The 26,898-nt window shown below is 38.6% G+C and overlaps 1 protein-coding gene across 1 annotated transcript in view; it reads right to left on the reverse strand.

The window, feature by feature from the left end:
- Positions 1 to 956: 956 nt before the first annotated feature.
- Positions 957 to 26,898, reverse strand: part of USP6NL (USP6 N-terminal like) — a gene marked incomplete at its 5' end in the record, with an annotated part of 36,917 nt that continues 10,975 nt past the window's right edge. The window contains 8 exons of the mRNA XM_010184699.1: positions 957 to 2,480; positions 13,295 to 13,447; positions 15,400 to 15,499; positions 15,589 to 15,654; positions 17,669 to 17,763; positions 20,450 to 20,570; positions 22,355 to 22,403; positions 25,097 to 25,206. Of these exons, the coding sequence (XP_010183001.1) occupies positions 1,039 to 2,480; positions 13,295 to 13,447; positions 15,400 to 15,499; positions 15,589 to 15,654; positions 17,669 to 17,763; positions 20,450 to 20,570; positions 22,355 to 22,403; positions 25,097 to 25,206 (2,136 nt within the window). The remainder of the gene's footprint in view (positions 2,481 to 13,294; positions 13,448 to 15,399; positions 15,500 to 15,588; positions 15,655 to 17,668; positions 17,764 to 20,449; positions 20,571 to 22,354; positions 22,404 to 25,096; positions 25,207 to 26,898) is intronic.

Below are 26,898 nucleotides of genomic sequence, written 5' to 3' on the forward strand. Positions count from 1 at the left end.
ACATGACAAAGCTTAAGAGAAGGGACACTGCATACTCACACAGCTCAGGGAGTGGCAACCCTCGACCAAACGGTCGTTTCTCTGATGCTGGTGAGATTTGGCCCTGTAACCAATTTGTTCCATTCGACAGCACAGTGTGGCAAAAAGTGAAGGGTGCAGCACCATTTCTGTATCTGGCATTGCTCTCACTGGGCTCCAATGTTTTGCATATAGGACAACATTCAGAAAGTAGATTTGGGTGAGAAGGTAAAAATTCTCCACTTTCGATGCATCTAAAAAAACCTAAACACTGCCCTGAATTTTAAGCACCATTTCTTAGCCAGATTAGAGAGACATTTTTGGCTTTCTGCTTTTGCCTGCCTGCTCCTTCTCGCTGAGGAAAATGACAAACAGTAGTCAAAGGAGAGAAAATTAACTCCCACATAAGATTAAATTAATAATCCCAAAGCATCTCTCCTGCCCAGAACAAATACTGGGATGCTGAGGCAGCTGTATAAAAATGACAGAAATTCCCACTCAAAATGAATGGCTTCTCAAATAAATTACAAAGAAAAATTAATATGAAATAAAAGTACTTCACAAGCTTTGCCCAAAGTTAAATGCATTTACATTTAAACTCTTTAGCTCTTTTCCATATGCGTTTCTGTATTACAAGTGCACACTCATACGCGCATACACACATCTATACAGTGCATTAACAATGTCAGTCAAAATAAAACTTGTCAGTGTGTTACAGGTTTTAGGCAGAAAGATCGTAACCCCAGTTATTTAAATGTAAGAACGATGACAGTATTACCCACGCTGTGTATATGATCTTATTGCTATGTCTATGTGCATCAAATCACTTCAAGAGCTTCAATGCAAGCCTAAGAACTCAACTAGCCCTCAATGAAAGTCTGAAACATCTTCGAAATAGTGTTGTTGGTTCTGAATGTTGTTGTTTTGTCTGTTTTCATAGGAGAACTGAGGTGGACTACTACTGACACAGTCATGTCTAACTGGTTTTGGTTCTTGCCACTTTACTGAGTATAGACACTTTCAGAGAAGCACAGATTCATGCACAGACAATCCATCATTTCTATTTCGATAATGTTGGGCTTGAGCTGATGGGCTTGAGTACTGGTAGTGTGGTGAACCATGCTCTTCAAAGGTTGGTGAAGTCCTGTATCTTATGGGACTATCCACAGAAACAGCAGGAAGACTATGGTCTTGAAAAGGTGCTGACTGAAAATGCTGATACTTCTGGAAATTATCCAAGTGCCCTTTGTTGATGTCTGGGCTCCAGGGCTGCCTGTAGGGTTCATGTCTGTAAATATACGCTGCATCTGGCCACATTCTATCTTCTGGTAAATAATCCACTGGAGGGATGATGAATTTGACACCTGTGGGGCACCTCGAGTTGCTGGTATAAGCATTGACAGGGGCTACTTCTACCTGACCAGCGGTTGGTGAAAGAGGATTCTGGCGACTGGCAGGATAGGAGTTCATTTGTAGTTTATCTGGAGAATAATCTACTGGAATAAAAGAACCATACGGCCTGCCAGAAGGGCTGGTTCGGTTCCCGTGGTAATGTAGAGGTGCAGAGCTTGTATTGCCTATACTGGAAACGTGCTTTGGAGAATTTCCATGGTAAGTAGGTGGATTACTGTAACATGGCAGTGGCTGTTTTACATTCAGTCCATGGGGTGGTCCATCAGATTGCGATGAGTATTTTGGAGATCTGGGTTGTGAAGTGAAGGTGTAATTATTGGGCATTTTTAATGGAGGCGGTATTTTTTCAGTTTGCTTTCTTGGACTGTTGGAATACACTACATGCCTAGGGCTCTGTGGACGAGCTCTCTCAAGCATCTCTTCAACAAGATTCTCATTCTCATTCTCAACTTCTGGAACGTTGTCATACTGAGATGCGTTAGACCCTCGCTTACCTTCATCAGCATCCAAAACCCTCATCTTTTGCTTCACATTCAAAGGTTGTGTTTCTCCAGGACTTGGTGGTGGGCCTGAAACCGAATGGTTCATTTGCCTTCCTTTCACCTCTGCAGTAAGTTTCATTGTCTTTTCAATTATTTTGGTATCAGATGGTTTATTCCATTTAGGTACAAATTCCCTTCTTGTATTTGAAGTAGCATTAGAATTCTGATTAGCAGCTGCATTATTATACTGTCTTGAGTTGTCTTGCTCTGCTGGCTGAGGCTTTCTCCTGGTATCTACCTCATTCTTAGGCATACTACTTTGTGTCTCTATTGGTTGAGCCTTCTGTTGTTTTAAGGAAGGTTTCTTTTCCAGTGAATTAATTCTTTTTCGGTTATTTGGTGAACTTTCTGGTTCTTCTTCTGGGGATGGTCTCCTCTCTGTCCTTCTTGCTGCTTGCGTACCAGTGCTGTTCTGTCCATTAAGCATTGGAGTGGAGTTAAGCACAGCAGGCTGAGGTCCTGATGGAATCTGTCCTAATGGCTTCTTTGGAAATTCATCTTCTTTACCTGAAACAAGAACAGTAAGAACATAAATTCACCTTTGTACACAAGTCTTCTTTGATCTGTTGGTCATGCAAGCAAAAATAGCGATGAACTCTAATACCTGGGCCTCTCGCTGCACCCCTGTTCTGCTAAACACCTCAAAGATTTTTCTGTATACTGATATCCAACAAAGGTCTTGTTTATGCTCTCATCTCAACCAGTTACTCTAGTCCTCCTTTCTACAGCTGATGCAATCTTGCCAAGCTTTTGTGCATTCATGACACAGCTGCAAAAAATCATTTTCCTAGAAGACCTTTTGGTTACAGTACCTACTCTGTGTGTAACCCTCCTCACACTGCCCCTGTCACATGAAGTAAACTACTTTCTCCACTTTAAAAATCTTTCCCTCTATCCCTCTCCCAGTCTATTGTCTTCCACTCACTCATCTCAATGTTCACCTCTGGTAAGCTATACTATCAGCTCCTCACACACATGCATAAGCTTCCTACTTGACATCTTTGAACTTGCTCTTGCTCCTTTTTTTGAGTGGAACTCCTAATTAACATCTGCACAGCCAAGTCCTTGTTGGACCTCAATCGCTGCCCAGAAATTTCACCCTGGGTATGACTAAAAGACTCTATGCAGAACCATAACTTTTTCAGTTCATTTTTCTATCAGTTATAGAACAACTAAGTAGCAAATACCGATACTGGCTACATCATGATTTCAATTGAGCGTTCAACGGACGAGTTTTGACGAAAACAAGGACACCATTTACAGAAATAGGATATGAATGGAAAATTCTCCCAGACTGGAGCTCAACATATCACAGCAGACAGTGGTAAGCACCAGTTATGTGGGGATCCAGAATGATCCACATAGCCACTACAGAAAGAATAAAGAAGTGTTTCATTGCTCGATGCTGCTCACAGAACGGTCTACATCAAATTTTCCACTGCAGTCTCTCTCCTTCGCAGTCAACACCCTTCATATCCTCTGCCAAAGTCTTTTATCATATTCAATTCCATAGAACTTATTTAATTATGGAATATATTACTTTGCCATTATAAGCAGAAAAGGTCACATACTTCTCATTAAATTTATTAATCTAAATTTAATTTATTTGATGCTTAGTACTTCTCAAAAAATAAACACATTTTTAAAGTCAGCATAACCAAACAAATCCTACTCGGTGTCTATGTATTAGGCAAAAGCTCTGTTGTAAGGAGAAAAGAAGAAATGGCTACCCTTGCTTAAATGTTATGCAAAATAAATTCTATAAGTTTCCTGTCAATAAAATAATTTTGTTTAATTCCCGCATCTTCCTAAGACAAGAACTGCAGAATCTTTCTCCATCATCAAAGGTCATAGAGCTAGCACCTCACTCTTTCTAGCTATTTGTACTGAAAATCCCTTCTATGTGTCTATATGGGTTCACAGGAGCGAGCACACACAGATGTCTCTATCCCTGACACGAGTGCCGTGGTCAGAAGTGAGCTATGTTCATTTCTACAGTCAATAGCATGAGTTCAATATTTGATGACTGGTTCATGATAGAGATACAGTGAGGAGAGCCAGCAGCCAAGGTCAGTATTATTCATTATAACAGCATCACAAACCACCATCATGGTTCAGCTGCTATATAAACTAAACAAAAACTTACAGTTTGTGCCAGCAAGGACACAGCAGGAGGAGAGCAGAGAAGAGTACGATGACACCATGTGTCACGACAAGATAACTAAATAAAAAGTACTTAGAAACAGTCTGGTTTTGTTAAACAATTAAACTAGCCTTTTCTTGATTTTTAAAGTATTTGTATGAGGTCAAAGCTCATATGAAACCAATCCTTTCCTTTAGAAATAGCTGTCTTCAGAAACCTCAATTTACATATATTAAACACAGCCCACTCAGGGTTTCTGCAGAAAACCCCTCCACTCTTCCCCTGGTTATGACCCTCGCTTTCACACTAAAGGTACTCATCGCCCACCTTGCTACACCTTAACCAAGGAAGTTACTCGTGCTGATGCCTCTCCCCAACTACTTATCCCCACATGGAGGATTCCACACATTAAACCATTCTACAGGATTTCACACCTGGCACGCTATACTCTGGGATGGAGAATACCTACACAAATGGTTGGTTGCAAGACCATACAGCGCTCTCTTGCTACAGGGCCCCGCTATTCACAAATCGGGCTCAAATCTCAGGCAGGGATTTGTGAACTTGCGTTCCCCAGCAGCGCACACTGGAAGAACGGACAAGGGAACAGAGGAATGAGTCGCATGGATGCTGCACATGGATTTAACGGCAATATACTGTCTGCTGCATCAGCTGCTCCAGAACTGTTCTTTATGAACAGGAGTTCACTTTCTGAACTTGCTTCAGTTTGGCAAAAGGCATTTGTACCATTTAATTCCACCTGCATCCTCTAACACAGCATCAGGCAAAGCTGAGGATCTTATCTTCTAAATAAAAGTGAATTTTGCCCATAATAATTTTGAAATGTTGACAATTTTGAATGTTAAAATAGCATGAAGTCTCATTTAAGAAACAATACTCAAAAGTACGTACCAAAAGCTTGTAATTTAAATCATAGAGAACTAGTCTTTATATGCTTCTAATCCAACTGTGACCTTCAGATGACACATAGTAGTGACGGGATAGCACAACAAAATGGCTCCTCAGCATCCGTAAATTATTTAATTTGTGTTCTTGTATGCAATAAATGTTTTAGAAAAATTACTAACTTTCCATGCTTGAAATTCAGCTAATCCAGCCATATAAAAAAACCTGAAGACAAGTTCCTCTCTTAGCTGCAATGCTTCCTCCGTTGTACAAAGATATTAAAAGCATGAACCGGTTTCCTTTCTTCCAGCTTTTACTCTAAGAAACACATACAGAGTAATACGAGCTCCTTTGAAACGTACTTGGTTGTACAATAAAGGTGGGGTTTGTGTTAGTTTTCTGGTTTTTCAGTTTCACACACTTAAGGTTTCTTAATTACCAATAAGCTCTAATAAAACCCAAGTAAGAACACTGCAGACATTTTTTTTAATTCTACCTCGGCTGCTTTGAAGATTACTTTCTGTCATCTTTCCTTCACATTTCAGGGTAAAAGAACTCACTACAACTAGGAATGTGTGGGCTGCATTGTCTGGATGAGGTATGCTAGAACATGAATTACAGCTGTAAAATGAGTATCAGAGAGGTCTTACCAAGTCTGCTGTGAAGCTGTTAAAATTCAACATTAATTCATGAACTGAGTAACAAGTGTTCCAAGACAACAGTTCATTTAGAGAAAACCTCTGCTTTCTAACAGCACAATACCATGTTTATAGGTTGGTGATGCTGGAGCTCTGTGCTTTCAGGGAAAACAAAAGTATGGAAAAATGAGTATGTGTGGAAGGAGGGTCAGTGGGGAAAAGAAGAAATACAGCTTTAAATCCTAGCCACAGGGCTGCCACAGCACTTGGTTTAACTTGACTTCTGACAGAAACAACTGGCACAGCTTCCTTAACCAGCCACATCTGCATGCAAAACTTTAAGAAAGGCCATTTTGCCAGAGGGACTCAATTCTGTAATCAAAGCTACCAAGCACAGGCCTTGTTCTGGTTCGAAAATGCCTGAGCTCTCATCACCTCCTGCCATAAGCAGCACTGGAAGGAAAGGAGTTGTATCGGGATCCATGATGCTGCAGCACAAAGACATCCTGCAAACCAGTCACCTTCTAAAGGAAAACCAGTTGGTTTTAAACTGGAAAACAGCTATTTAATTTTAAATTAAGTATGCAGATAATACATACGTACATATACACACACACGCACAGAGTTGTCACTTCCAAGTACTTTAAAAACAATGAAAAACTCCTGAAGTTCAAAAAACACTCCACAAAATTTAACAAGTAGAGGATAACCAAATCACCATGCACATTAATAAAATGAGACACTCCTCAAATGCACAAAATAGCATGCAAACTATGTTCCTGAATGCCAGAGTATCAGCAAGAATAGCAAGAAAACCATGATGCTGCACACTGGTACAAGAAAAAGAGAAAAGGTAATAAAAGCAAAAAGCTGAGGAAAAGAAACCACAACACAAAAGCAAACAAAAGAAACCAAGTCACAGCAAACATCTCTGCCTTGAGAGGCGCAAACAGCTCACCAGTGAGGCATGCAAAAAGCACCAATACTTACAAGCCACGTATCTTATCTCTCAATCTTCCACTCCCAATCTGCCTAAAGCCTCACACTCTGCTCTCAACCTTTACTACTTCAGCTGAACTCACTGTTCAAACTCCTCAGACTGCCCATGGCAGGGGTTGGACTGGATGAGCTTTAAAGTCCCTTCCAACCCAAACCATTCTGTGAGTCTATGCAGAAATTTTATTTGGGTGTTTTCAAGGACATTCCATTGCAAATCTGTTTGTGCTGCTGATCCAAAGGCCGAATTAAATCCCTTTCTGGACATACCTGTCTGCCTGAGGAACAGAGAAATGTTTGAATTCTACAAGAAGGATTTCTGGGGCAAATGCTTCTCAATGCAATTTATGCTGTTCAGATTCAAGGTTTAAAAGCATTTTAAAACCAGAAGTTAAGACAAAGCTGTCTGGTCCAGCTGAGATTATTTTGGCAGTGACCACTACCACCACCAAAGGTACCTTTGTCTTCTCAAGCAAGTATGGCAATCAGATTTTTTTTTCCAAGGCTGCCAGTATTTGCATGAGATGCAGGACTGGGTAATTCTCATCCCTCTCTCCCCCTCGTCCTTCAGTAGAGCAGGTTCCTTGACTGGCTTTTTCTCAAACACAAACATAACAGCTTATAACAGAATTTACAGAGCTGGGGCTAGAAGATTTTCTATTTTTCCTTTATAAGAAAGGTAGTGATTTAGTTGGTTTGTATGCAGTATAGCACCAAATAGGCAAACAACAAAGAAAATAGGGTGAAAAAATGGGTGAGAAAGGACAGAAATGGAAGTAGAGGGAGACAATTGAAGCAAAATGAGAACAATCAGGTGCTTGTTTGCTGCTGGTAAACATATTACCTGACATGAAAAGCAGCAAAGCAAACACGAGCAAATCTGAGCGTTCCCTAAAAGCTAAGAAATTCAAGTCATATGAAAGAAAGTTTTAGCCTCCTGACTTCTTCCTGCTCTCACAAGTCTTGGTCACCACCCAGTGGAAGTCGGTCTCCACTGCAAGACTTTCTCAGATAATTGCTTCAGGAGGCACTAACAGCCTCATGCGCTGAATAGCAGACATATAATTGGAGTAAAGTGCTTTAAGTGCTCTCTCCGGTGAATAACAGTCTAGTCCTTAATTTCAGCACCAGAATACATGCACTTTGACTGTTCTAACACAGTTTTCAAGGATGGTAATGGTCATAAAAACAACTCTTAAAATGACATCTTGATATTTTGTGTTTATTTTCCATCAGTGACATCTCATCTTACTTCTTTGGTTTACAAGTCAAAGAGAATTTTAAAGAAATTTAAGTGCCTGCACTAGAAGCTCCAGCTGCTGTCTGAAAATCAACCTCTGCGTCTCCTCCTTTATATGCCATCATCAGCAAAGGAGTTACCAAAATAAAATCCAGCCTGGCAACTTGATTGTAGAACAAACCACACTGTTTGCCTTCCTGCTGCTATGGCACTTTTGTAGCACTGACAGGAAGGAAAAATCTACTTCGTAAACATCTACATTTAGGTAAACAATAGAAATGTTTACAAATCCGGTCATCAACCGGAAGACAGAGGAGGCCAGCTACGTGTCTGCAAGGTGCCTTGCAAAAACAGTTTCTAAAATTAATCACGCTGCTTTACATCCCTAATTCCACATTTCTTCCAGAAAATCTACTTGCTTGAAAAATCAGTTCAAAATAGGAATATGAACAATGACCAACATACTCATCTGGATAATTTTTTTTAAAAAGCACGCAAATTTTAAACACTAAAGATTTTCAAGTGATGCAAAGCCAATGTCTAAAACTGCTGAAAATTGTATACTAACTACATTAGTATAATTCCATGTATTACTTTCCTTCATAATACTGTAAGTAGTTGCATCACACAAGACACAAGGCAGAAAAACTAGTTTAGTTGATTAAAATCCAAAGTGCATTGCATGAAATAGCTACTTGTGTGTTCTTCAAGTACAAGTGAAAAATCCAAAATTCCTCTGAAACAAAACACAACCAAAAGAGAGAGACCATCAGAAAGAGGTAAGTCAAGCTGACCTACAAATTCCTATTGCTTTGGCTGTCAGAAGGCAAATTAACAGCAGAGAATAGACATTATTTAATAGATTATCAACTTAGCATATACTTCTGCACTGTCACTGATGAGTATTCAAAATAGACAGATATCTGAGTACAAGACAGTGATAATGAATTTAATGAAGTATACCTTTGAATATAAATACCAGATAAACATTTAAAAGTTTATGGCAAATGCAAGATTCAAACTTTGCTAGTTTTCCCTGAATACAGGAAAGGTTGGGAGAACTAGAAGAAATCAGTTGGAGTTTAAAGCTTGTGTTATCATGCACAAATATAGCTCAAATGATCACAAGGACAAGGGCAGATTCCAAATTTGCCAATACTGCTTTAAAATTAAAGTACCAGACCTTTATCTCTGATTTAAAGCCTTCTCAGTTGCTGTAAGGGCTATTAAACTTTGAGTCATTAAAAAGAAAAAAATCCAGCCTAGGATCCCCCTTCCCCTCCCTTTTCAAGACACCTTACAGCAAAATGCAGGTAAGAAATTGTCTCAAGAACAGACCCGAGAGCCTTCAGCCTTGCAGGTGGGCCTGTCTTGTTTATGAAGCACCAGACTAATAAGCTGTTTTCAGTATTCATATATAACTATTGTTTATAAAGCACTGCATTATTTATGGAGTCCTACAGGAATAACTTATACCAAAGCCGGAAATTCTGTCCATATCTTGTGAGCATTTGAAGAATTTTGCTGCTGTTTTAAGTAACAGCCAAGGAAAGAACCTGTATCAAGGAATTTTGGAAATCAGTGATGTATACCAAGAAAATTCTTCTAGACATCATCCTTGAATTAAGGAAGACATTGTGTGCTCTGCATCAGATCTGCCTCCTTGAGAAGATGTGAAAAGGACTTGTACACGAGTGTGCAGTTGAATTACCTGCCGTGGTGTGCACAACCTTCCTAATATTTCAGGCAACCCACAAAAATATCAATTGCCTTTTCTATTACATTTAACAAAGGATATGTCAGAGAAGTACTTTAAAAGAGAGTTTCTACTGTATAACTGTCACAGTCTGCCTCTCAGGGCTTGATAACGAAAATCCACGCTTATCCACATGGTTCACTGTCTCCACAGAGGCACTGGAACACGGAAACCTACCTTGGGTTTGCAGAACAGCGCTTAAGTTGCGAGCCATGATCTGAAGGCTGTGGTTGCCAAGTACAGGCTACCCTATACTGGCCAGACTGGGAATTACCACAAAGAGGATTGAAAACCCACATGCTGCTTTATGCACAACAGCTCTAATATTGGCCAAAGCATTTCACTGACATCCAAAATCAGCACAGTCAGATCAGCGGTGCCCCTTAACATCCATGTTCTGGCTGAGTATCTTAAGGATTTTATCAGTGAGAAAGCATTGAACAAAGTCCTGTCCCCTCCTCTCTGCTCTGAAGGGAAAAAAGGAGCTCCTTGATGCAGTGGGAGAAGCCATGGAAGAAGCAAGACAGAAAGCTACATCAGACATAAGCAGACATCCACTTTAAAAGTAATGCAAAAGTTATTACATCTTTTAATATCCTACCGCAGCTTACCCTACCAGGGCAGGAAAAATCTATACAGCCTAACAAAGGATGTCAGATGGAAAATTCCACTGAGCTTCATTAACTCTCTGCTATTCCTGGATGACTGATACCAACACTACTGTAAGACAGACTGTTTTCCCTTTTTTCCTAACATGCATTTTTATTTTAGTTCTTAAAGGTGTAATTGTTGCTCAATAAAATAAAAAAAATTAAGAAGTACAGGATAGGAAGTAGTCCTCTGACTTCAGAAAGCTAAAATAAACATTATTTTCTCAAGCTACAGCGGATACTTAAATGAACAGCCTGGTAATCTTCTGTATTACTGCATGGTATACAATGGTTTCATAAGTTTAATACAAAAGTGAAAGAAAAATAGTAAAAAGAGACTGACAGCAGTAGAGTCAGACAGAAACGTGAGCAAAGCTGAACGTCTAGAGAATGCTGAGAACCTGCACAAAAATATTACTGCCGAAAGACAGTGATTAGTAAAATCAAAATGAACATCAGAGTGGGAAAAGAAGAAAAAAAATCAAAGGCTTGTGAAATTCATATGAAGAACAAATGAGGCAGCCTCACCCAACTACAGATAACAGTGGACAAATCAGGTACATTTCCAAGGATTAGGATGAAGACATTTTATATTTATTTTGTGAAAGGTGAAGTAAAGTTCCTGTTTACCCCTGGCAAAACTATACCACACAGAGAGGCCTTCCCAGGCTACTTTGAAATTTAAAAGAAAAAAAAAGCTCAATTCCTCATCCAGCATCAAACGACACTTTGGCTCTGCTTTTCCCATTTTAATATTAAACCTCACTCATTGATACTGGGGGCGGGGAGAAAAGGCATTTTATTGTCACTGAAATTGCTTTAACTATCCAAAAGAGAACCAAAACAATCACTGCCCTGTCGGCTAGTCATGTCAGAAGCTACAATTAAATGTACAGATTATGAAACCAAACAGCTTGCACTGCACTGCCCCACTGTCTGAGCAAGAAGAGCCATTCACTGCGCTTTGCTGTTGGTCTCCACAAAAACCCTCCTTCTGTCTCACTCTGTTACTGCATTGCAAAGTGGGAGGCTCTTACGTCACCTCCAGCCTCCTTTCATTTTCTGTTAAGATCCAGAGTATCCTCAAACAAAATTTCACTTGAAAGCATTTTACATTCTCCCAAAAGAAAAGCCTTAAAGCATAAATAAGGAACAGACTTTCTGCATTCATTACTTTTTCCCTCCATTAAAAAACTAAAAATCACATAAATTCTCTATTTTCTGCAAAAACTCTTAACATAGGTTACACACAAGCTTTTCTAGGATGGAAGATACATCAGGGTAAGTCAAGACTGAAACCTCAATTGTGAGAAAAGGATGGAGAGAAGGCAGGATGAGAAGGCTGTGATTAGAAAGGGGAAGCAGCACTTGCACGCAGTAACATGGAGAAGGACTGCAGGCTCACAGAAGAGTCTGTAGATGAGAAGGATGAAGCAGATTGAGAAGAGGAAAAGAAAAGAGCAGGAACTTGACCTATTGTGGGTGGGAGAAAGCAGGCTGGAGGGGTGTCACAGGCAGATAAATGGGAAACTCTGGGCCACAAAGCTGATCAGGGGCTGCAGCACCACCCCTATGAGGAACAACTGAGAGAGTTGGGGCTGTTCAGCCTGGAGATGAGAAGGCTCCGGGAACACATTAAAGCAGCCTTCCAGTTCCTGAAGGGGTCCTACAGGAAAGCTGGGGACGTTTTACAAGCGCAGGTAGCGACAGAATGAGGGCGAATGGTTTTAAACTGGAAGAGGAGAGATTTAGACTGGCTATTAGGAAGAAATTCTTTACTGTGAGGGTGGTGAGGCACTGGCCCAGGTTGTCCAGGGAAGCTGTGGATGTCCCCTCCCTGGCAGTGTTCAAGGCCAGGTTGGACGGGGCTTTGAGCAGCCTGGGCTGGTGGGAGGTGTCCCTGCCCATGGCAGGGGTTGGACTGGATGAGCTTTAAAGTCCCTTCCAACCCAAACCATTCTGTGATCTATAAGAAGCCAAGATGATGTGAAGCAAATGCACAGGAAGTGTTTGTGCTCCAGAGGGATAGATCTGCTAAAGAACCGGACTAAACAGTGATCTATTTGTGATGAGTAGTCTTGAAACAGCCCAATATTGCAAGCAATAAAGAAGGTCTAGAGAAACAGTAAAATAAAGTTCATTAATGAAAGCACTTCAGGAACGAATTACCACAACGCTACACAGGCAACCATTATTCTGATACTTCTTAACTTCTGAAAGCTAACCAGAGCAACTCAAAGTTATTTTATAGTAATTTCTGCCAAATTTAAAATTTTTTAAAAACTTACATTCTTTCTCACATATTATTTTACAATTAGCAAGGATAAAGAAAAAGGACTCACAAGAGTCACAAGAAAAATGCTAATTAAAGATCGTGGAGGTAAGGACAGAAAAGATACTACAGTTTTAATAGAGGAAGAGGAGATCCTACACACATTTCATAAACAGTGCCCCAAGAAAGAAATATCTCCACTCTGCAACTGAAAAGCACAACACAAAGGCTGAGAAGAAATGAAGAAAATAATTCAGTTAAATGCTCAAAGGTCGATCACCTTCCAAAAATCTGGATTTGACTAACAGAAGAAACTATTTGACCTGAAGTTTTTTCCACAGCTAATGAAGCAGCTAAACAGTCCAGATTCTCTGTCAATGTCATTGCTTCAAATAATTTGAAAACTTGATATTTAATCTTCAGTCTTAAAGACTTTACAAATTGAAGTTAATAAAAAGGATCAGAACACGAGATGTTTTAAAGTGCTTTGCTATTAACTTACTGGTTGCAAGCAAAATACACACACAGAAAGAGAAAACTCATGAAATGAAGGGTGATGATTTTAAACTGTAAAGTATTTTTTGGGGGAAAAAAGCCAGCTATACAGTGATGAAGACAAAGCTTTGCGTAAATTTTTAACAGCATGAATTAACACTTTAAAAATGGATAATGTGTGAATAGCTCCAAATATCTAAACCTGCATGTATGTGAGTTTCTTACCAGGTACTGGTAAATCCAGCTTTGCTCGTTTCAATTCTGAGATAGAATTTTGGAGCTGCTCTATTACAAAGTCATCTTCATAGAAGAAATCCTTGGCTAAAGACTCCTGCAGAAATTCTACAAGCTCTTCCATTTGTAATTTCATCAGATGCTCTATACAAAAAGGAAATATTATACATAAAAATATCTTGATTATGAACATGAAACTTGGCAAATGTACTTAAGACATTAGATACTTCTGTTTTCAAAGCAGAATGAAAATCCCTTCTAAATTAAGCAGGTAACAAAATTTTGCACTAGAAATCTTTAAAATGCATTAAAAATTTCACTTGCAAATCAGCATGGAAATCCTTTCTGCTTATCATTCTCCACTTAGGGCAATGTTTTCCAAGAAGGGGCATATTCAGAAAAATAATTACAAGTCACCCTGCTCCAGCCTTCTTATGTCCAACAGCTTCAGGTCTTTATTCTTCAGCCCACAGTCTCAACTTACAAAACGCTGCTGTACAACATACATCACCTGTCTGACTAACAGCTTTGAAAAGCAGTAAAACATTTTAAAAATTGACATTTCTGGCATCCTCATTCACAACTGAATTAACTTCCAATGAAATGATGATGGCAGTTCACACTTCAGAATCATTGCTTCAGGCTCTCTGAAAATTCAGGTACCTTTTGTTACTTCAGTTAATTCAGGTCATATTTTGAAAGTCATTTTGCAGTTATCAGATTATTTTTCTTTCCCTTTTTACACAGCAGTAAGGTTAGGTTTCCCCACACAAACCTATTTGGCTTGCATGGCTGTAACTGCATACCTACGCAGCTTCCTTAAGCATATATACACCACCAGCAGCTTCAGAATGTACAAATTCATACAAAAACCATCAAAAACATGTTTGCCATTGTAATAAAAATACTCCTGGCATGTATTCCACAATGGCACTTGGACTGGATAGCTATACCATCAGTGTTTTTTGGGGTAGACAAGAGACTGGGAAAAAATAATAAATCAGAATTAGTCTTCTGCCAAGTCCTTCTCTGTTGCCATAAGGTTATTTAATGAGTATTTTAATCATGGAAGAAGTTGCTATGTACTTGCTCTTGGCCTTTTTTCTTAAGTTTTCCCATGAAAAAAATAGTAGTGAATAAAAAAGTTTTCAAGTTTGCAATTAAGAAGATAACCCAAGATGCCAAGCCTAACAATTTGCCTCCAAACGTTTAGCTTTTTTAAGTACAAAAATTTGAAAAGTAACCTTCTTCATTTTTCATGAACAAACTAATGAACACACCCCAGTGAGGCAGTATCACCACTGTTCAAAGAGGTTAAACTAGCGACCAAATTAAGACATCAATTCTGCATTGACAGAGTTAAATGACTTCACTAAGAAAGCCCAAGTCCCAGCGTCAGACCGTACCAAACTTGAGCTATAATTATTATCCTGAGAAACGCTCAAGTACATTTAGAAGCCATCCATCCTCAAAAGCTTTTTGGATCCTTTGGAACTTCTGGTGTTAAACCACTCTGGGGAACCAGGCATAGATGCTTTGGACAATTCTTTTGTTCAAAATCTCAAATTTTACTTCACCCAAAGGTAAGAGCTATAGAAGAAGGGATCTGGGCAGACTACAGGAATTCTGAATTTTAATTACATTCTTGCACAAACAATGGTATAGAGAGAGACACACACTGATGATTCCTCATTGCTGAGTTGTTTGCTGATAGAGTTTCAAGGTATTTAGTGGCGTACTCTGGACTCTCTGTGTACTTTTTTGATTAATTTAAATCCTCCAGGGGCTAATGAGCCATTTCCAAAGCACGGAACTACACTTTTTCTCCATCGTTTCATCAGGTGAGCGATACAGCTCACCTCATGTCAATGTCTACAACATTTTCTCACTGTAATAAATATTTTTCCTTGGCAATCACACACATTAATAAAGCAAAGATTTTGATCTTCTTGTGCATAAGGAAATAAAAATACCTGTGAAAAACAGCGTAAGGCAAACAGGAAACTAAGATTTTCACACAAGGTCAAGCTACACGAAATACGAACAAAGTCAGCTGAAGCTCTGTTTAGCATCCAAATGTTTGAGACATATCTTACTTCTGTGTAGTTTCAGAATGGTGTAAGACATAGCAGTGAGAATCCGCTCTCCTTCAAGTATGTAGATATCCCATATCCTGAGGGTTAATGTAAAGGGAGTCTGCAACGACAGAATCAGGCAACACTGTGAAAACTGTCTGTCCCAAGTCACAGTTGAAAACAGAAACAGAAAATGGAAAACACACTCACACGATCAAGGAAACACTGGAAAAACCACTTTGTTGTATAAAAGCTCGTGGTCATATCCTGGGAGTCCTGTAAAAAAATGCAGAGGGTTAAAAATACTCACAAAAATCAAGTAATGCCTTGCACTGTCCATGAAAAAAATATTTTCATCTTGAGGCCAATGTACCAAATATGTACCATAAAGAATTAATTTAACGACACGAAATACTGTTACTTCAATCCAACAAATACAATTTCTGGCTTTTATAGGTTTTGTTCATCAACTTTACCACCTGAAACAGCATGCATTGGAGATGCAAAAGGCATTAACACATCAGAGACCTCTGTCTTAACTCTTGAGACAGAGGCAGCAGAGGATTAAATCCCCTCTCAAGAAAACAAATCAATATTCTGGAGCTACCAGAGTTCAGGCACTGGGTTCCTGTTGGTCTTTCATTTCTCTGCAGCAAGGCTGTCAACTCATGCCAAAGCTTGAAAAGATTTTGTGACAAGAATACCCGTCTACCAGAAACCAGCCTAAACCAAGCAAAGTCTTCAAACACAGGACTTCCAACTGGTGATCAGACTGATAAGGGGTGAAATAAGAATTTCACTCCTTAATTAAGAGGCCTTCTAAAGCACAGATGGTCCATTTAAATGGTTATTTTAATTGGCTTTTTCAGTTACTAAAGCAAATGTCTGCATTTCTCTGAAACTTCCTTTTTCAAGTGAATGAAGGGCAGAGGGCGGCAGGGGGAGACAGGGGACAGATGACAGAAAAACAATCTTCTTGATTATTAAATGCAGTAATAAGATGTATATAAGCAATGTACAAAATTTAATAACATGCCAGCCTCAGGTTGTATCCCCTCAATCATGTATAATTATTTTTGGATTTTTAGTAAGTAGAAGGGTCTTTGGCCGTGTACTGTTAAAGCCACCCAATCTTCTTGGGATTATTCAATATTTTGTACCTGAAACATGACAACCTCAAAAATGAGAATAAGGCTCCGTTTCTAAACAGTATTCACCGTCTTGCATGTACTGTAAAAGTTAAATCCACAACTTTCATTTCAGAGCCAAGTTAGTAACAGAACTGGTCTATATTTATTTATATTTAAAATACTACAAGATCATCTTGCATGACTAATTTTGACTTGACCTTTTAGCAGAGGAGTGCATTTTTCCCTAGCCAGATCTACCTAATTCCATGTTATGAGCAGGTCTTACAGCATGCTGTTCAAAAAAAGACATTAAATTCTATTTTATAATACAACAGGCACACATTAGATGCGATTCATCATTGCCAAGGTGCTAGTCTGCTCCCAAATTGCCTTTTTTTCTTTTTCTAAGGAGATAAATGTACTAAACAGATAATAACGTAGTCCTGGGAAGGTAATGTTTGTAAGCAGCATCTCTTACGCTACCTTTTAAGGTTATGGATGGATTCTGGCAGAACCAATGTGACTGTACAAGGAAACTCCTGATGACTACTGGAAGGGCATTTTTCTCCCATTAGAAAAACAATGTGTTGCTTAGAATAAATACAGCCAATATTAGCTAAACAATAAAGAGCATATTATTTCCTATTTAAGAGCATTAGAAGAGATAACACTCAAGATTCAGCTCTGTGAAAATACCACTATGTGCAGTTTTAAAAGGACCATTATCTCCTCTTATAAAGGTTACTTTTTAAGGAGAGATTAAAACTGTTTGTTTGCAAAGCCGCCTGTGTCAGAGATGAGCCCCAAAGCTCCAAATACAATAAACTCTCAATAAAATGTTTTACCATTAGTTTGCTACGCAACAGTTTGCACAAGGCCAGGTAGAAGGACCACATATTTTTCTTGACTTAGAGGTCAAGGTGAGACAGTCAATATAATTACTCTTAAGGTCCAATTTTATCATAACTTTGCCAAGGTGCACCCTAACTTAATGGTTGGGGTTGGTTTTTTTTTCACTATAATGAAAGCAACAGCACTTCTGCCTCTTTGCATTTTTTTCCTGAGGTTTGAGGTATTCTTAACTTAGTGGGTTAACCTGAACTGAAACAAGGTAGTAAGCTGTAAATGAGTATTGTTTTTACTGTGATATAAATACTTACCAAATGCTGCTTAAGTTTGGACAAAAACTTTTTCAGTATTTTGTCATGATGTTCTTGAAACCTCAACAGTTTTGGAAAACCAGGAATAAAAAAACCTAAGAAAAGAAACTCGCCATGTAACAGCTGTACATAAAAAATGACATTAAAAAAGGCATTCACAGCTCCGAGAACATTATCTTCCTATAAGACCACTGGAACTGAACAGATGTTCATAACAATATTATGATGCCACAGATATGCACATACCCCTGGCCTATATGACTACAGCAAAACATGAATACATTCCTTAGTGACTATTATTAGATTAGCAATGGTAGATGACAGCAGATCCATCAGCACTACATTAGTCTACCCATTATAAGATCATGGAGAAACCACATTTATAACTTTTCTTAATAAAAAAACCCAAAAAACAAACACAACCCACACCAACTAAAACCCTTAAAAGCAAAAAGACAAATTGGGATAATGCCCAGCAAATTCAAGACAGAAGGGTAAACTGCATAAGGCAGCTTCTACTGTCTGCACTGAAGAAAACATAAAAAAAGATGAGAGGAATATTCTACCACGACAAATACAATGAACATATAGCATAATGTAAAGATTGTGAGCTCACACAACTGAAACTAAAAGTATATAAAAATCTTGTGTAGTTTAGGCAATCATACACTGAAAAAGGAAAGTACTAAGACTCCCTTCCAACCGAGTTATCAGCAAAGTTAAAGGCTCAGAGCAAACACATAATACAAAAGACTTGAAATGTAAAGGAAAGCCAGTACAGCTACACAGCAGGAAAAGAGACCATTCAAAGAAGATCCTTCAAAAAGCTGAAGCTGTGTTCAGATCAGAAAAACAGGGATGATCAAACACCGGCAGTATAAAAATGTGAAAAGGCAAGCCTCCCCCAAGAAAAACAAAGGGCATTAAAAATTACTAATAGGCCTATTTTCAAACACCCTGGAAGCAGAAAGCCTGACAGAGAATTTGTAGGTTCAACAGCCTGTGAAGATTTTTAGAAGCACTCAGAGAAGTTAAAGTCAATACTGAAACCAAATTAAATTATTGCATGGAAGGTACTGGGGAGGTTCCCAAGACAGAACCCGAAACAGCTCTAAAAGAACTCCAAGATGAAGTAGCTGAAACATCGAGTTCATGAAACCTCTTCGTTAGCAAACCAGGAGTCTGGAAAGCAGCTGACATAATGTCAGCTTTTCTTAAACTGCTTTTCAGTCCAAAATCTGTACAATATTCACACCAATGCTCTGAGAAGAAACCGACAGAAACCACAACAAAGTTGGGATAAGTGAAGATCCAGGTGGATGCAATGCAGGGAAGAATCAATGTGGTTTTTACAAAGAGAGGTCATGTCTCTCAAATCTGCTGGGCTTCCTTGAAGACATCAGTGAGTATGAAGGCACAGAGAGCAGTGGGTATGGCTTGTCTGACTTTCCAAATGTTAACCTTACTTAAGGTTCTATCACTCTTCAGTCCATTTCCCAAAGCAGCTAATCCAAAGAGTTAAGATAGTAAAATAAAAGAGACAAAAAGGTTTTACACCCATGAAGTTGCATAGGAGTTTGTGCTGGAACCTGAGCTACGTGCCATGTGTGCACACTGAACAATCAATCAAGTCCTAACCATCTGGGAAGAGGATTAGAAAACCTGGAAAAGGCAACAAGTCAGAGAAATTAAAGTATACAACCACTTGTGTGTCAAGAACAGATTAATACACGACGTCTGATCGGCCTGGAAAGAAGCAGCTGAGGGGAAATACCAGCAAGTGCCAGCAGTGAACAGGTTATGAACATTCACTGTCTAAGGCAAAATCTAGAGGACATCGAGAAACAATCATGTGGCAGAGTCAAAACAAAAAAAGGAAGAACATAATCCATAGTCAAATGCAATGAATTATTTAAGGAAGAAAAGACTACTGGAGACTAAAGGCAAAACAAATTTCCGTCTCAAGAAGTTCCTCCAGAAATTCTTTCAGCTTCTAATGCATTTTCCAGGAGATGTTGTCTTTGGTTGCCTTATTCTCAGACACTTAGTGACCAGCAACAGATGCTCAGCAATCAGTGACAGGACACTGGGTTAAACAGGTCTAGTACAGCAATGCCATATTCTTAGGATCAAAAAAGACTAAAAAGTTCAAGTTCTAGATAGTATTTATTTTTTCAGGCTTCTAAGATTTACAGCTTTTCTGAATCACCACATCACTAATATCTACAAAAGATGCTGGAATTCCTGCAGTTGTTCCATACCAATAGGCATGCAATATGCATAGATCTTACCAAATCTGGCACAGAAAAAGATAACAACCAGTAACATAAAACTAACAAGACAGACAGCAGGAAATGTTGTGTCAGGCAGAGATAAAACAAAGAAACTAAACGTTAATGACTAGATACTGTGTCAATTTTTTACTGTGGATCTCTGTCCTGTCAAATGATAGCATAGCCACAATATTATTTAACACATTCTGTATGTGGTTTCATATCTACATAACCATCTTTCAACTGGTTACATTCCTCGAGAGATTAAAAGGAAAGGGAACATCTGATTTTCATTTAGAATTATTTGAAAGATACCACTTCTATGTGGAATTACTCACCATTATGGGTGAGGTTTGGTCACATCCAATGGCCCCCCCAGTATAAAGCTCCCATTATGTCTTATTTTGACTACATAGACAGAATGCCATAGTTCCACTTTCAAATAATTTACAACTTCAATAGGGCAGGTTGAAACCTGATATATATTAAATGACATGAAACTCCATACCATGCATAGCATGCTTTGGACCAGAGAGAAGTTTCACCAAGGCCCAGAAGGCATCTTCTTCATTCATGTACATAAGGAGTAAAGCTGTGATCTGGCTCATTCCCTGACAGTATCCAACTTCCTGAAAAATCAGACAGTGAAAATATTAACACACTGAAAACCAAAGCCTTATAAACATGTGCTGCTAAAGTTTTCCTTCCTCCTTAATTATGGCACCAAACACAGTTAATAATTAAACATCTGAAATACTGATAGACAGAAGGGATGATGCACAACCCTCCAACTGAAAAGTAAACTGGAAGTTTTGATTGCTCACTAGAACTCTTACTGATGCCCAAAATCCCTGTCAGTACCAATCACTTCAAGTAACTGTATCATCTTATTCTCCAATTGGATGTGTTTTGGTTTTAGCTGTGATTTGGGGCTCTTTTGAGGGAAGGAGGTCTTCATTTATTGTGCTTTGCAGCCAGGGCACCATCTGCTAAACACAGGACTTTTCAAGAGTGACCATTACCTACAAACCTGCTGAAGTTTATTAGCCCATAGCAAGCAAATGTCATAAAGCCAAAAAAACCATGTTATTGTTCCAAACTGAACCTGAGTGTCTCCTCTGCTATTAACTGTGACTTTTATGGCAGGAACCAACCGTCACTATCATTTAGCTGCTCAGATAACCCCACTGATAAAGTATTTGTAAGGACAATGATTTAACTGTTGGATAAGTTCTTTCAGGTTTACAAATTCTCAGCAAAACTTTGCTCTGGAGACAAAGCCAAAGCCTAAGAACTGCTGTACAAAGAAAAATGCAATAACAAGTGCAAAATAAAAACCTCACTGCAGCATTCCCATTATTACACTGTGACAGGTGATTTTAAATATTTTTCAGGCAACTTGAAGATACTAATCCAGTGTTTTACAGGAGATACATAAATGTCCTTCCAGAGTTGTTTTTCTCAGTGTGTCAAGGCTGCTTGCAATAAAAAACTTAGGACAACATAAGAAGTGAAAGACAACAAACTGCAGCAACGTTAAGTTCTTTTATGGGCCAACAACTGTGAGGAGACAGAAACTGAAACAGGATAGAAAAGTTACATTTCCTATAACTTTGTAAAATGAAACAAAGTGGTATTTAGTTAAAGTAACTGCTTAATTTCACTTTCTTCTCCTTAACTTCACGTACTTTTACATTGAATTCTAGTCAGCTGCTGATGGATATACAACGGAAGATATAAAAAAATGACCAAAATGGGCACAATGAATGAGGGACAGTGCACAAAACACAGTTAAATGTGGACACAGCATTTCTGCTATGTCATGGTAGCATTTCTGTTTCTTCTCTTTTATGCATGCAGCCAAGAGATGTTACAAAATACCTAAATTTCAAACCGTTATGATGTAGTCTGGAAACCGCATCCTACAAATGGACTGCAGCCAAAACTGAGGCCTTAAGTAAAGAAGATGCAACCTTTAAAACCATTTTTCCATTTGTTAAAAACCTCCAGGTTATGAAATACGCCTGTTTACTCCAACATGCATCTTTCTGCAGTGTGTTTTTCTCCCCATCATTCAAACGAATGGGAAGCATATAACATAACGGGGTGAAATGCCAGTATAAAACTCCAGCACAGCACAAAATCATTATTCTTATTAGATAGAATACTTGGTTTCAGTCAAAGCGTATGCACAGATCAGTCTGTCCAATAAGACACTCATAATCAAGATGTTTTGTTTTCAATGCAGCTCAAAATGTGTCAACAAACAAATAAATTCTTGCTATGTAATCCCAACGCTCTGAAATGCTGCTGTTTGGGTTTTTTTAGGGAGAAAGAAGATACAGAATTGCAAGTTATTATCTTACAGCACGTTCAGAGAAACCGTATTAAAGAGTGAAGGTGCACAACTTACCGTATTATATATGGAATATGCAGCTAAAACATGGAATAAAGATTGTTGCCTGGAGAAATAAGAGTAGAAAAGGAAAATACTATAATACTGTCTTTTGTAAAACCAGAAAAACAAAGTAGTGGCCTATGTTTTAGAAACCTGTTTGCCCAATTTAACTTGTCTAGCACTAAAGAACAAGATAAATCACACTTTACACTGATAGGCGCTTCCGATTTCAAACCAACATTATATTTAGCACTTTTCTAATGTTTTACATGCTGAAAGGTTTCCAAAAAATACCTGTAATACTTTGAGAAGGCAATGGTGTCAGCTCATCATTTTTACGGATAGGTGAAGTGAAACACAGGATGGGTTACACTTCAAACACTGATTTATTCTGAATGCCAAACTTTAAACACCCAGACCTGATTTCTGGGCTTGCAGAACACCAACAGCTGTTTAACTAATTTCAGACTTGTAGAACAGTTGAAATACACAAAGCAGCCCCAAAGGTGTCTGAATCTTGGCACCCAAATTAAAGGCTGCATTAGTGATTGCTACCATCAAATTAAAGGAAAAAAATACCAACTCTGATTCAGCATCCTATGCTCAGTGCTCCAGAGTGCGCTGAACTCCCTGTACTTCAGAGTTAGATTTAAAGAGCTTTGTGTAGGTCCTTTGTTTTCTGTAAATACAGTCTAACTTGTGAAAGTAGTAAGATAAAAAAACCACACGAACCCCAAACAAAAAAACCTTCTGCTTTTCTCTAACTGGGACATCAAAGTAATGGTGGAGAGCTCTCGTAATGAGCTTTTAAACTCACATCTACTTCTTGTGATTTGCTGGGGAGAGGATTTGGAAATCTGAATCTTTCACACAGAACTAAAACTACTAAAAGTTAACTGCTAGTTTTGCATACTGTCCTTTTTCTGTCCAGTGAAACTCCCTCTGCCTCTGTCACCAATCAAATGCATAGAAATAGATATTAGCAGGTTAAAAAAAGAAAGCATTAGCAAAAAGCTGTGTGTTTTCCATCAGGAAGAGGATACATACTTGGAGAATTTTGCCAAAACATCTAGATTATGGCAATTTTGTTGGCCCTCTTGCAGAACTGAAGCTTAACCTTTCCTAAGTAACCACAGTATAATCTGATGTATGAGATATTGAGCTGGAGTCTTATTTTACAAGGACAAACTAAAAGGTCCCAAACGTACACAGCAACCTTCCGTATCCTCAGCATGCCACACAAAACTCAACATAAGAGCTCAATCTCATTCACAGTCAGATATAAAAAATAATGGTAATTTTAGTACTATTTACAGTAGATGATATCACTGAAGACCTGTAAAAGAATGAACCTTCATAGATATACAGTCTACTTAAAAGTCAAACAAGCTATTGATTTACCTAGGGGACTTTATTTCATTGCTATGTGAAATGATTTCTGAAATTTTCATCAAGGCATCACTGGAAATGCATAATATATGTACAGTAAATCCAAGATCTATTCCAAGAGTGAAATTGCTTTATGCAGCCAAAGGCTTTCCTGTGGACTCCGAGGGGACACTTTCAACACGGCTATGGGGACTGGAGCTGGCTCTGTCCATTTTAACACCTACAATGTGTGCATGAAAACCAACTGAGGCCCAGAAGCAACACTGCCATTTTTGCAGGGCACCATGTCAGCACTACTGAGAGGTGAGGCACGTCAGCTCCACTATAGATGTGTTTACGCAGTGCTACCTAAACTACAGTGCCTGTGCAGAACAGCTCTCAGCTTGGGAATTTCTGCTTTGTGCTCCAGCCCGTGTTGCAGTCAGCAGAGAAATTCCCCATATTTGGAATTTATCCATAAAATACCTAGAATAATAATACAAGAAAAATGTTTGGTTTATCATCACATTAAAGTCCACAGCTCTTTAAGTATTGCTTTTTGAAAATAGCAGACTATCATAAAGTTTGCCTTGGAAAGAAAAGCAGATTAAAAACTGAACTAATACAGTCACAGAAGGGAAAAGATATCCTCTTCATCTCAGCAGGGTGCTGATGCTGCACGCTAGCACCAATGCTGATGCTTGTATCACCACTTATTTCTCTATTAAGCGTTTTTAAAGATGAGGGCTGCCTAATATTCCTCAGCCAATAACAGTAAAAACAAAAAAACCACCCACAACCAAAACCACCTAACTCCACCCAGCCCTCCCCTTTCAAAAACAATCCATAAATCCAAAAGCCTTAAGGCCTGTATTTGTAAATAATTAAACGCTCACATCTAAATTACTGCTTTACTTGGTTCTGAATTAGATACTAGGAGAAGAGGAATATCAATTTCAAAGGCAGGCTAAAATCTCTGGGAAGACAGAAGTTATCAGAGACGCAAAAAATTATTTTGTTTTTGAAAATACACAGTTAAATAAAATGATTGGGCAATAAATGGTAATTAATTTATTAGCTTGGAATTCTCATGCTTTTGTATTTATAATATCTGGGACTGTTTTTATTAAATATGAAACAAGATGAGAACAGCTTTGAAATGGTTGTCTTTGGAGTGCTCCTGACCACCTCATAGTGAGGGAAAGCTGCTTGGTTGCAAGTGCCCATCTGGTTTTGCAACAGAAACGGTAATTCCATCACTGCACACAGCCAACCCTGCTCTGAAAGTCTGGAGCTTACATTCAATATCCTTGCACAGGTGGAAGAGGTTTGAGGCAGGGCAGCAGCACCTTTTAAGACAAACACCACAAACCCCTTTAATTTACTTACTTAACACCATATCTGTCTCGGAACATGATATGATCTCTGTATGTTCGATTTACATCAAGATCAATTTGCCTAATATCTGGTGAAGACCCTCGTGCTTGAAACTTCAATTTCTGCAAAAACAGCGGAGAACAGAAATTAAGTTTAAAATCATGAACTCTAAAATAGCAGAAACTTCCCTGACTGAACACCTATATTGAAGTAAATAATCTCATTATTTAAAACTTGATAGAGAATAGCAACTCACAGGATAACGATTTCAACTTCCAAAACACGCATACACATAGATACACTCCACAGAGACAGATGGAAAAAGACCAACCCATAACACACATTTTTGTGACACACCATTCACTACCCATATTCAAGGCTGTGTTTCAGCTTTTCAAATTTCTAATTACCATTTCTTGGGTAGGCACATCACTGGGGAAAGACAGAAAGTGGATTTTACTACTCAGGAACAAGAACCTAAGAAGCAAGTGCTGCAGACTGGACTTTTAGCCAGTTCTTTAGTGTGGTTTTCATACTTTTCCTGACTTTTTCTGTATGCACAAGTAATAGCTACATAGCTACCAGTTATTATCTGGGTACAGATAATGGACATTTCTCCAGTAATTTCTTCTGTCTTTCTGCTCTAATCTAATTTACTTGTACAATACCTCTACTTTAGCACTTGCATTAATGTTTTATAATTAAATCCAGTTTTGCAATCGAATACTTAGGAACGCTGCACAGTTTAGATTGCCACCTTATTTTTCACATTTAAAATAACTTTCTCTTGATGTTCGTTTGTTCATTCTCACTTCTGTGAGAAAAGTTGAGTTTGCAAGACATTTCTAACTAGATTCAACACGGTATTTTCAAAACATTACAACTGAGGAGGCGTTATTGGAGAATATCAAAAGGCAGAACTCTACAGATTCTGGTTGCAAGAAAACAGAAAGTTTTAAAGAGGAAAATAAGAAAAACAAAGGGATCAAACAGGAAATAAAAACATCCATTCAGTCAGGAATTACCTGTAAGTCATTGAACCGACTGGCAGCAGGCATTAACCAGCACGCTAGCCACAATCTCAGCACCCTTCAGTATAATTTAAATTTTAAAGTAGTAACAGCCAGAATTATTTGTCCTCCAGAAAGACAGAAAAGAAGGGAAGAGAAAATTTACATTTTTAAGGTGGCATGAAGACCCAGAGCCTATGATTTGTTGGAATATAGGAAAAGATGCACCCTGAGTCCTTGCCATCATGGGAGGGAAAAGAGTGAAAAGAAAAGGCCCCTGGAGTTTGAGAAAGGGGAAAGGACAGGAGGTTAAGAACTGGTAATTGCCCTGCACAGAGACCTGAAAGCAGCTTTTTAACCTACAGCAAAAGTGCGTATTTTCCTTCTAATTTCAAGGTATGCAATTTGCAAGTGATACTTGTAATGAGTGTTAGTACCACTTCAGGAAATGGGAAAAATGGAGAGCAGTAAAATGAGCTTATCACAAATAAACAAGCTAGGATCATGATGGAAGAAACTCTACTTCTGTACCTGAACTACAAACGCATTTTTGTTTTGCGCTGAGCACTAGATAGCATTAATCATCTCTGAAGAGGAATTCACCTATTTTTAAATGCTTCTAGCTTTACTCACTGTTCTTTCCCACAACTACATTACTCAGCACAATCTCTGTTTTATCCCTTTTGGATCTGCCACCAGTCTTACTTGGGAAGTTAAACAAAATAGAAGAGTCAGAAAGAGCAGCCTGTCAGACTAAACAGCGATAAATAATTTAAGAGGAAGATCACAGAAACCAAAACTCTT

The sequence above is a fragment of the Mesitornis unicolor genome, unplaced genomic scaffold, assembly GCF_000695765.1.
Source record: "Mesitornis unicolor isolate BGI_N332 unplaced genomic scaffold, ASM69576v1 scaffold18635, whole genome shotgun sequence".
Lineage (NCBI taxonomy): Eukaryota > Metazoa > Chordata > Aves > Mesitornithiformes > Mesitornithidae > Mesitornis > Mesitornis unicolor.